General features: G+C 39.3%; 1 protein-coding gene across 2 annotated transcripts in view; it reads left to right on the forward strand.

Moving 5' to 3' along the window:
- GYPA (glycophorin A (MNS blood group)) overlaps positions 1-11,381 on the forward strand; it is a 33,850-nt gene extending 22,469 nt beyond the window's left edge. Inside the window, exons 7-10 of one of the 2 annotated variants that reach the window (XM_070047194.1) lie at positions 2,023-2,061; positions 6,380-6,465; positions 7,938-7,980; positions 9,812-11,381. In XM_070047194.1, the coding sequence (XP_069903295.1) occupies positions 2,023-2,061; positions 6,380-6,465; positions 7,938-7,980; positions 9,812-9,819 (176 nt within the window). In that variant the 3' untranslated portion in view covers positions 9,820-11,381. Of the gene's footprint in view, positions 1-2,022; positions 2,062-4,512; positions 4,555-4,878; positions 4,911-6,379; positions 6,466-7,937; positions 7,981-9,811 lie in introns of those variants that run through there. The other variant, XM_070047195.1, reaches the window with a different exon arrangement.
- The last annotated feature ends 587 nt before the right edge of the window (positions 11,382-11,968 follow it).

Below are 11,968 nucleotides of genomic sequence, written 5' to 3' on the forward strand. Positions count from 1 at the left end.
ATAGATGATATCTGTAAGCCAAGCTGTGTGCTGAGATCAGCATGGTCAGAGAGTGTTCACTCCCTCTCATTATTTTTCTAGGGAGAACATGGCTTTATAGTAGAAAGGGCAGGGGGATCTTCTCTATGTGGGATTCTAGAAGGATACCCCAGATTTAAAATACAACCTGAAAGAAGACTTAGAGAGGCCACAGGACCACAAGCTAATAGAACTGTTGAGCAAATGCACAGAGACCAACGGAGGCAATGGGTTTTAAGTAGAACAAAAGCCAAGGGAGGGAAATTGGGATGACATTAGAGAAATCAGAAGTAGTTATTAAGATCCTGGGTCCAGTTAGACAACTTCACTTTCAAATGATTTCCAAGTGAAGCCAACGTGATGGTGTGATATGGGAAGCACTGAAGGGCTACATGCCCGGTGTCCTATAAATGATGACTGCATGGTGGGGCATTGCACTGAGTGTTTACATGTGTGACCTAACCTCATCCTCATGAGAACCCATAACAAGTCAGGGGCACCCTCCCGACTGAAAGTCCACCTTTTTTTCCCAAGCCCTTTAAATGAGGGTATTTCCAAAAATTCATAGAAAATAGAATTAAAATATAGGTTTTTTTGTTGCAAAATTTTTGAAATCCATTCCTAGTTTCTTCATTGTATTCACTTTCATGAACTTTTTGAAGACTCCTCACACTAACTACCAGCATTGACTGTATATTACAGTATGTGCTTGTGGGTGATCCTGTGAGGTTGCCTGCCCTGACCATGCAAGATCTTGAGAGGGTATGGCGCGCTGTGTCCTCTGGGAGAGACCCCCCCCCCCAGCCTGGCTGCTGGCTGGCAGTGGGAGCCCCAGGCACATTTCTCCCCACCCCCAGCAAGCAGGTAAACTGCTTCTAGGTGTGGCCAGGCCACCTGGAAAGCCATCCTAGCTATGTGACCTTCAAGCTGATTGGGCACGCATAGCAGTGCCAATATCAGCTTCAACCTATGGAATTAGTATTGTCCTCAATTAGTTAGGCTCCCTCTGTCTGCTCTCTGCTTGGTCGTTAATAAAGCAGACATGTTCACCGAACCCTGTCCCTGGTGCTTCTTGTGGAAGAATACCATCGCCCTACTCTCCCCGATGGCGCAGGCCTTGCAGGATGAGCCCACGTGTACTACCCGCATGTACTCACTGCAACTGTATACAAACCACAACATTGATCATGTACTACAGTATATACTAATCATATATGAACCATAATCATTGAGTGCCAAAAAGAGACAGAAGTCAAGCCCTGTTGATTTTTATATCTAACTCCTAGAGAATGACAAAACATAACTAAGTCCTTGGCCTTATTATATAATAGAGTGTGATATGAAATTTATGGTAATTAAATTCAAGAACACAATGTGGCCCTAGTATTAAGAGGGCTTTGAGATGTAAAATGGCATGTGCAGACAGAGAGAGAGAGAAATCTAAGATGTGGACTGAGGAGGGAGGTGAGCTCAGGTGGAACATTAAGGCAACCACCCTAGAGACTTCTACAGACAGGAAAACTGGGGGACAATTGGCAGAAGCTTGAAGGAGGCACAATAAGGTTTACATTCCCACAGTATCTCTGACATAAATCTGGAAAGTGACAGCCAGCAACCTTCTTTGTGTTGGGCTGGAGTCTGTGTGGCGTGATGAGGAACCTGTCTCCTTTCTTCTGACTGTTTTGACATTTAAAAAAAAAATCACTGCTTCTGGTAGAAGTCAAATAATTATTTTTCCAATATTTTCTCATTCCTTTCCCCTTAGTTTATGAGATGTTTGCCAATTTCTCACACATGAACAATTGTTGGGTAATTAAAAGTAGATTCCTAGAATTGCTACTGGTAAGACTGACACTTTATAATTTTTACTAGCTAAATGTAGAAAGTTGACCAATAACTCTCAAATTTGGTTGAAAAATGAAAACCCCTAAATAGTCTAATTGCAAAATGACTATTTTAGATTTACCTATATATTCTGATTTGTTTTGAAATTTTATCTTTCAGAAACAAGACAACAATATAATCATGCTTTGTCAGAACCAGGTATGCTAATATTTATTATGGAATTATAATCATTCCACCTTAAATATGAATTGTTATTTAAATGCCTAGGAATCAATTTCAGTTCACAGTTGGTCATGGTGGAGGGACTGGGAGTCAAAGGGAGCACATAGACAAGTCTAGTAACTGCTAACGCTAACCAATGGAGTAAATAAAGGGGAGAGTGATCCAACATGGGAAGTGAGATACTCAGCAGACTCATAGAATGGCAGATGTCCTAAATAGCACTCTGGCCTCAGAATCAGCCCTAAAGGCATTCGGAGCTGGCTGAAAAGCTCATGAGAGTATTTCAGGCATGGAAAGCCAAGACACTCTGGCAAAAGATCTCTGTGAGTGAGATCCCAATGGAAAGAACAGGTCTTCAAAGAAGGAGATACCTTTCTCTGAAGGGAGGAGAGAACCTCCACTTTGACTATGACCTTGTCTAAACAAGAGAAGAGTTGGAGAACTCAGAGGGCTTCCATAGCCTTGGAAACTCATGACTGGAGCATAGGGAGATTACTGATGCCATAGACAGGAGTGTCAATTGGTAAAGTCAACAACAGGAGTCACTGTGCACTTACTCCTCATGTAGGATCGCTATCCTTAATGTGCTGTACATTGAGATTTAATGCTATAACGAGTACTCAAACAATATATTTCACTTTGTGTTTCTATGGGGGTGCAAACTGTTGAAATCCTTACTTAATGCATACTAAACTGATCCTCTGTAAAAAAAAAAAAAAAGAAATTATCAATTCCCAACTTGACTCTCACTGGGATTAAACATGACAATAGGTCTGCTCTGATTTCATCATCATTTAAAAAAAAATCATCTATTATTTTTCACTTTATGTTTCTGTGTGGGAGCAAACTGTTGAAATCCATACTTAATGTATACTAAGCTGATCTTCTGTATATTAAGATAAGTGAAAATGACTCTTGATGTGAATGGAAGGGGAGAGGGAGTGGGAAAGGGGAGGGTTGTGGGTGGGAAGGCAGGTATGGGGGGGAAGCCATTGTAATCCATAAGTCGTACTTTGGAAATTTATATTCATTAAATCAAAGCTAAAAAAAATGCCTAGGAAAATAGGGAGTGTCTATTTTGAAAAATTATTTATTTATTTAATTCACCTAGTTATTTATTTGAAAGGCAGAGTGACAGAGAATGAGAGGGAGAGACAGAAAAAGAGACATTTATCTTCTGGTCCACTCTCCAAATGCCCACAGTAGAGAGGGTTGGAAGAGGCTAATGCCAGGAGCCAAGAACTCCACCCTAGTCTCCTTGAGGTGGCAGGGACACAGGTACTTGAGCTATCTTCTGCTGCCTTCCCAGACACCCTAGCAGGAAGCTGGATCAGAAACAGGAGAGCTGGAACTTGAACTCGGGCATCCAAAGAGGTGGATCAGCATTCTGTGCCAAATTGTCTGCCTTGGGAGTGACAATTTTAAAAGAGAAGAGCAGATATTGCTAATTTTTGTCACATCAGATTGTAAAATTTCCATTTCTTCTTTTTTTTTTTTTTTAAGATTTTATTTGAGAGAGTTACAGACAGTGAAAGAGAGAGACAGAGAGAAACATCTTTCTTCCATTGGTTCACTCCTGGAATGGCCACAATGGCCGGAGCTGCACCCATCCAAAGCCAGGAGCCAGGTGCTTCTTCCTGGTCTCCCACACAGGTGCAGGGGCCCAAGGACTTGGGCCATCTTCTACTGCTTTCTCAGGCCACAGCAGAGAGCTGGATTAGAAGTGAAGCAGCCGGGACTAGAACTGGTGCCCATATGGGATGCTGGCTCTGCAGGTGGAGAATTAACCTTCTTTTCCACGGCGCCGGCCCCAGTGTTTTCTTTTGTTATAAAAAAAAGAATTATTTGTTTGTTTGTTTGTTTGAAAGTCAGAGTTACACAGAGAGAGAAGGAGAGGCAGAGAGAGAGAGAGGTCTTCCATCTACTTGTTCACTCTCCAATTGGCTGCAATGGCTGGAGCTGTGCCAATCTGAAGCCAGGAGCCAGGAGCTTCTTCTGAGTCTCCCATGTGGGTGCAAGGGCCCAAGGACTTGACCTATCTTGTACTGCCTTTCCAGGCCATGGCAGAGAGCTGGATTGGAAGTGGAGCAGCCATGACTCAAACCGGTGCCCACATGTGATACCAGCACTGCAGGCAGTGGCTTTACCTGCTATGCCACAGCACCAGCCCTGCATTTCTTGTTTTCTAAACATTTTGGAAACAATCATATGTTATTTGATAATAATTTTTCTCTTAAGTTCGATTTTTTTAGCTTTCTAATTGACCATAAGTACTTGAGAAGGCTCTTCAAAGTTTATAAAACAATTTCCTTCATTCCTACTGTACAGAAATCTAGGAGCTTACAATCATCTAAGTAGTTGATACTATGTTTTAAAGAAATAATACATACCACTCACATCTCAATTCTGACTCATTTTTGGCCACAGGTTACCACTTTGGGGATATCACCACAACCTCCCCTGTTACTGGTAATGTCACTCCTCTCACTTAGATGCCACTGTAGATCTGGCTTCAGTTACTTATGTGCCCAGCTACTATTCTGCCTTTCTAACTCTTCACAGTTGGTCTGTGTCCATATCTCACACAGGGAAAGAATAAATTGTAGGACTGCACTGCTGTCTCATACATTAAAGCTAAATGCTTAAGACGGGTTGGCAGTATCAGAGAGAGGAAAAGCTACTTCTAAAAAATTATTTAGGGGCTGGCGTTGTGGCACAGTGCATAAAACCACCACTTGTGATAATGGCATCCCAAAGGGGCACTGGTACATATCCCTGCTGCTCCACTCTCAGATCCAGATCCTTGCTAATGCACCTGGGAAAGCAGCAAAAGATGGGTCAAGTGTTTGGGCCCCTGCTACTAATGTGGAAGACCTGGGTGAAGTTTGTGGCTTCTGCCTGGCCCAGAGCTGGCCACTGGGGCTATCTGGTAAGTGAACCAGCAGATGGAAGATTCTTCCTCTTTCTCTCCCCCTCCTCTCTATAAATCTGATTTTCAAAATAAATAATCTTTTTTAAAAAGGTATTTATATATTATTGTCAATAGTATGACTGACAAATTAGCACATAAATGTGCTGTTTACCTGTGTATCTAATCCTAGCTTCTATTTACTTTACTTGAAATCACCACAGAAAACTGAGTGTGTGTGTGTGGGGGGGGGGGGTTCCTCTAACTTAATTGATTTAAATTGCTTCATTTCCAGATATGAAAAATAATTTTATGCCTATATTAGTGACTGTGCATATGAATACTGCAGAAGGAACATAAGCATAGAATATAGGTGACCAGGATTATTCTCATAATTGTACCCTGGTTGTCTGACCTAGGTTAAGTACCTTAACCTCATTTACTGTCGCTCCCCCTCTTCACGGAGGAACGACACTAAACCCTGCGCTGTTCTTTTGCCTGCTCGGCCCTCCCCGGGTTTGCTGCTGGTTCTTCCTGGGTTGGCTGCCGTCCCTCCACCTCCGTGGAGGGGCGGGCCCCCCTGCCACTTTCCCCACTTCCGCAGGGGAGCGGCACACCGCCGGCCGGCTCTCTCGGGGGCTGCTCAGGTGTTCTTTCAGGTGTTCCCCTTAGATGTTCCTGGTGCATGTTGTCTTTCTCCTCCTTTATAGTCCTCTTCCACCAATCCCAACTCTGCTACCCACATGCCGAGTACGCTGCTCTCCCCCAATCAGGAGCAGGATCAGCTCCTGCAGGTCATCACTCAAGTTGGTGAGAGGCAGCTGCATAGAAGTTGTTTACTCCCTTCTCAGCGCCATATTGTGGGAGAGCAGATGCATAGAATAAGTCTTAATTCCAGTAACTTAGTCTAGTCTGAGTTGCTCCCCACAATTTACTCATTTATAAACTGGTAACACCAGCTTTTCTGCCAACTTCTGATCCTACGATTCATCTGGTACCCTGTTATACATTAAGATATTATTTTATTTCATAATGTTCAAACTAGAAGAATTTGTGATTTTCCCATGTCCAAGTAGAAGTCCACATAGCTCTTATGTTTAAACACATAAAGAATACTAGACACAGAAATAGAACTTTCAGCTCTGGGTTCTGTGCTGGAGTAGTTGTGCAGCTTTGGACAAAAAAAATGGTCACTCAAAATTCCAGTTTCCCACAAATTACTATGAAAAAACAATTTTTGAGTAGAAAAATGGAAATAAACAGTATTAATGTATTTCTAGGAAAAGGCAAAGTCGTAGTGTCTTTAGATTATCTGCTTATTTTTCAGTTATTATATGGTAATTTATTCACAAGTTTTAAATTCCTTCCTCTCCTTTTCTGTCATAGTGATAATACCCATTATTTTTGGTGTGATTGCTGGTATCGTTGGAGTTATCCTCCTTATTTCTTATTGTATTAGCCGACTGACAAAGGTGAGAATTCGGTTTTTAATTTTTCTGTCGGTACTAATGTGAACTGTGCTGGGAATGTTTATTGCTCTGAGCTCAATTAAACTCAAAGAGAAAGAAAAGTGTATAAAATTCTAGCTTTCTCAACTGGACATATAGAAGAGACTGAATTACATAACAGAATTTTTTTTCTTTTGCATTTTTCCAATTTAAGGGAATTTCCAGATAGAAATCTATGTCCTGTTTCCCCAATGAAAGATTTTCCAAAGTTATAATGCAATTTAGTGTAATGTAATGAACATAGATGAAATAGCCAAATTTCTACTTACAGTATTTATTGAATTTGTACACAAGAATATTTAAAATAATATGACATATTTACATATGCGTACAACTTTTGATTTTTTCCATTCTTACATTCCTGAAAAAAACATTCTAATTTCACTCATGAATTCACAGAATAGTTTTTATCACTAAAACTGTTTTTAAATCCACATGACACAGCTTTCTAAAGCACATGGCTTTACTCTAAGAATCTTCTAAGGTGTTTAAAATTCATCATGTGTTTGTGTATTTATGGTGCTGCCACTGGCTCTGCAATCCTACCTTCTAACATTCTAATACTCAGTCATATGAGATTGGTACAGGTGCATTTTCATTCTTCATTACTCTTAGTCTCTTGACCATAACCTCTATATCTATTCTTTAAAATAATCTTATCTAGAAGGATAGCAACACTGTTATGGTTTAACCATAACAAGGAGTAAATCCACATGGTTTGAATTCCTCCTTTCTTTTTTAACTCCATCTGTCAGGTGACTTCTACAATTGCTCAAGCCTATTACTGGTTGTTATCATTCCACATAGATGTGTAATCAAAGTTATAACTTCAATTATTTGTTAGCAAGGGAAACTGCTTTACTTGAGAATGCCTAGTGCTGTATGAGAGATTTTGTAAGGACTTGAAAATAGGATGTGTTCTCTTGCCTGAAATATAAATATTCAAGAAAACTAATCTCCTTATGTTTGAGTGTATATGTCAGATGAAGTTGTATTCTCTCTTGGGCAATGTTCTAAGACCTGAAAAAGTCAAAGAAAGAAATAGTTGACAATTTTGGAGAATTTCCTTTATATGTACAAAAGAATTTGGTCATGGTCTTCACAAGTGAAAGATCACACCCTCTTTATTTTTATTTCTACTTTTGCTATTCATTTTGGTAGAGAAATATCTCACTTTATGAGGTAATATTTCACCTTTTAAAATACCAAATAATATTCAGAAATACCTACACAGTTTAAATCAGTTTTTATAAATATTACAAAAGATCAACTTACTACAAAATTTTCAAAGTGAATTTCAATGAAAAGAAAATAAATATAAAAAGATATTTTAATCTGAAACATCTTAATTTTAATGTCTGAAGTTTAGAAAATTGTAGTATTAATATTTTTATTCATAGAAAAACTCATTTGACATACAACTTTCCTTCTCACAGGGTGCAAACATGCCTTTAAATTCTGTTGAAGCAGAAATTCCAGGTTAGTGTTAATATTTGCATTGCATTTGTCTTTGGGGAAGAGAAAGAACTTAGTTGGGGAAAAGGGTAACTAATTAAAATTCATTCTATCCTCTGGAAACCGAGGGTCTAATAAAGGAAACAGAATGGGGTCACGATGGTGAGCATATTAGTGAACACATAGTAATGGTGCATGCTTATGGGCTACTGTATGAGAATTCAATGCATATACACAATGTGTGTTGATCAGATCAAGATAATTGACATTTCCATCTACTTAGACAATCGTTTCTTTGTGTTGGGAACTTCAAACTCCTCTCTTCTATTTCATTTTAAATTATATAATAAGTTATTATAAATTATAGTCACCTGGCTGTGCTGTATAACCCTAGAGTTTGTTCCTCCTACATAATTGTAATTTTGTACCCCTTATCTGACCTCCTAACCTCAATTCCTCTTACTCTTACAAGGCTCTAATGAATATTCTTCTACACTCTACTTCCATGAGATCAACTTTTTAACCTTCTACATACAAATGAGAACATGCAGTATTTGTTTCTGCACCTGGCTTATTTGCAATGAACAAGTTATAAGCTAGTGTAGGCCACAGCATCCAATAGGGACTGAGATTTCAAGAATTGAAATCACGTGGGATCAGTCTTAAAGGACAGATGGACGTTACACAGGGTAAAGCAAACCTAACAGAAGGGCAGTGTGGACAAATGCCTAGAAGATGATAAAATATGGCACAAACCCAAAATTGCACACATTTCCATATTGTCAGGATTAATGCTCTGGTTGTCTCTCTGTCTCAAATTCATGGGAAAGGCAGATGAACCAAATTTTAGACTCATTTAATTTCCCCATATTTGTGCAAATGAAGTTATTAACCGTATCTTAGTAAGTTAATGAAATGGGTTATAAAATCTGACCCCATCTCACAAGAAATATCAGAAAACACAAAACTGTTAAAAATGCTTTAGCTCTACTTAATAGACTATAGCGGTAGAAGAATTTACAAGCTAAAATCATAAGACGGTAGAGTGCTGTGTTATTTCAACAAGAACTAAAGATGTTAGGGAATAATTAAGGCATGAATTGCTTTTACCTCCTTTAAACTGCACATGATTTGCGCTTGGTGAGAAATGAGGATGAGTGAATCTGAGTCATATGCCAGCCCATTTCTCATGGAAGAGCATTTGGGATGCCCACTTCCTGTGCAACCCAAAGAGAAAACACCGGATAATGCTCTGCTTCCATAGGAGCCGAGGCTCCCCCCAGCCCTTCCCTGGCTCTCTGGGAGCAACATGAATCCAGCTTTCCAACCAAGAAGGCGACGAGGTTTCATGGGGTTTGATCTGCTCATGACCTTCATTCATGTGCTAGAATCTGAGAGGAATTTAGAGTAAGTTTCTGTGAAGACCTGTCCTTGAAGAAAACAAAAAGGAAAAAATGATTCCTAAAAGAGATCTGACAGACTTGGGAGCTTACCTAAATTCAAACCTGCAGATGTAATTCTAATCATTTATTTGTTGTTTGCGCACTATATTCTGCCTCTACACAAGTTCTCCGTTAGCTTCTCATCTGGAAACTAGGAGCACAGTAATTATATCTGTTCCTTACCTAAGGCTTTTAGAATTGATTTCCTTAAAAAAAAAAAATCTGTATCTTTCTTTACATAAAACTCCAGCAGAGCTAATCTCTAAGGACATTCATTTCATTTCCTATCAATTATATTCAAGAGTAGCTCTGTGGGAATGGCAAAGCCTGAGATTTATTTTGTGCAATAATTTCTTGCTGTTTTACATATAATTATATCACATTGTATTTCTTTTCCCATTTTAATCCTACAGGAAATTAATCGATGGAAATCTGCTCATGCAGTCAAATTTTTGGAAAAACTCAAAGGAGACATGACTTCAGTGAAGTGAAAAATGAACATATGAATTGGAATTCTAGTATCATGTAGCTCCTAACTTGTACAATTTTAGAATGCAGCTTTTACATCACAACTCCCAGTGACTCAAACATGAAAAAAATCTCCTGTCATTAATATTTCAAGATAAAAAATTTTCTTGCATGTTTGTTTTTGTGTTATTGTAAATTTTATAATCAAGTTATTGGAAATTCAGGCCCAAAATTTTAGTGGAATTCATTCTTATTCTATACTATTGTTTTAATCATGGCACTATCAAGTGAAGGGCTTGTAACACCTTTTCACTGTTTAAATGAATTCAGGGGATACTGAAGTCCTGTCACTCATTCTCTTAGTTGTTGAACAGGCAAGATGTGGTTTTACACTAAGGATGATATTCTGTTCACACTAATAAAACTTGTGCTTGGAAATGCCATTATATATAAAGATAGTCACAGCCATCATTTAGTGCACAAGTCAATACAAAGTGTTATTCCCATTTAAAAATGATATGTAACATATATATAAATGACCTACTTAAAATGACTTGTGTGAAAGTGGAACATTAACTCCTTCAGTGCCCTGACTGATACATTTTGTTTCACTGAAAAAGTTATTAATGTAAGTGGTCAGAGTGTACTGAGAAAGAAAAGAATCAATTCCTTTTTTTGGAACACAAATTTGACTCTGAATGTAACAAAATGTGTAAATGTGACATGTAGGTAAATATTTGAATAGGTCACTCTGTTTTCTCAACTGAATTCTTTAACCCATCAGTTTCAGTTCTCTCATTAATAAAACTTTGGAAATTGTTTTAAGTTATCTAAAAGAAATTTCTAGATATTAGACTGAGTTCTAGTGGATATCCAGCTGTTACTCATTTATAGTGAAACAAAAAAAAATAAAAATAAGAAATACAGTCCTGTAATAGTCTATTTCCAAATTAATAAAATTCCATACTTGATGTGATAATTAAGTGAATAATTTTATGTATGGATGTGGGCCTAGCAACTTTAACAAACTACCTTGGGCCATCTTCCATTGCTTTCCCAGGCCATAACAGAGAACTGGATTGAAAGTAGAGCAGCTGGGACTCGAACCGGCGCCCATATGGATGCCGGCACTGCAGGCGGCAGCTTTACCCACTACACCACAGCACCAGCCCCCTGCCCCATGCTGAATTTCTTAAAACTGAAGGCTAGGGTGGGAGGGGTGGTGAAGCTCATTAGACGATTTTACTCTTCAGTACTGTTTGTGTGTGTGTGTGTGTGTGTGTGTGTGAACAAAGGGTCTACACTAGGGAGACAGTGAATGCAGAAAGGTGAGGGTCTTGTGAAGACAGAACATGGACAGCAAAGGCATAGTGAAGGTGGTGTTTTAGTCATCGTGGAATAGCCTCTGGCTTATTCTAGGTATTCATCCTATCAATGTAGCATGCCTCTTCAAAGAAGCTTCTATGAATCAAATGCTATTCAAATAAAAACAAATAAACATGCTGCTCCCACTAATGCATAGGCCTGTTGTTGCATCATATCAGTCCTAGTGTATTGCTTCCATTGAGCTGGAAGACATGCTCTGCTGCTGCTGAACCATCTTCTGCTCCCGGATTTCAACGTGTCCTCGGATCTACTCTGCACTCAGCACCCAGCATTGCTGTGATCTGAATTCCAACCCTGCTTTCCTGTGACTCATTAACATCAGGGATTTTAATTCATGTCTGTGATTCTAGAGAGACTTAACAAAATTGTTTCTTATTTCTTATTTATTTATTTGAAAAAGTTACAGAGAGAGACAGGTAGACACACACACACACACAGAGGGAGGGGGAGAGAGAGAGAGAGAGAGAGAGAGAGAGAGAGAGAGAGAGAGAATTTTCCATCTGCCAGTGGCCAGAGACAAAGCAGCCCAAAGTCAGGAGCCAGGAACTTCATCTGGGTCTCCCATGTGGATGGCAAAATTCCAAACACTTGGGCCATCTTCTGTTGCTTTTCCCAGGCCATTAACAGGGAGCTGGATCAGAAGTGGAGCAACTGGGACACAAACTGATGCCCAAATGGGACGCTGGGGTCGCAGGTGGCAGCTTAACCTGCTACAC

Source organism: Oryctolagus cuniculus, chromosome 8, assembly GCF_964237555.1.
Source record: "Oryctolagus cuniculus chromosome 8, mOryCun1.1, whole genome shotgun sequence".
In the NCBI taxonomy this organism is placed as follows: Eukaryota; Metazoa; Chordata; class Mammalia; order Lagomorpha; family Leporidae; genus Oryctolagus; species Oryctolagus cuniculus.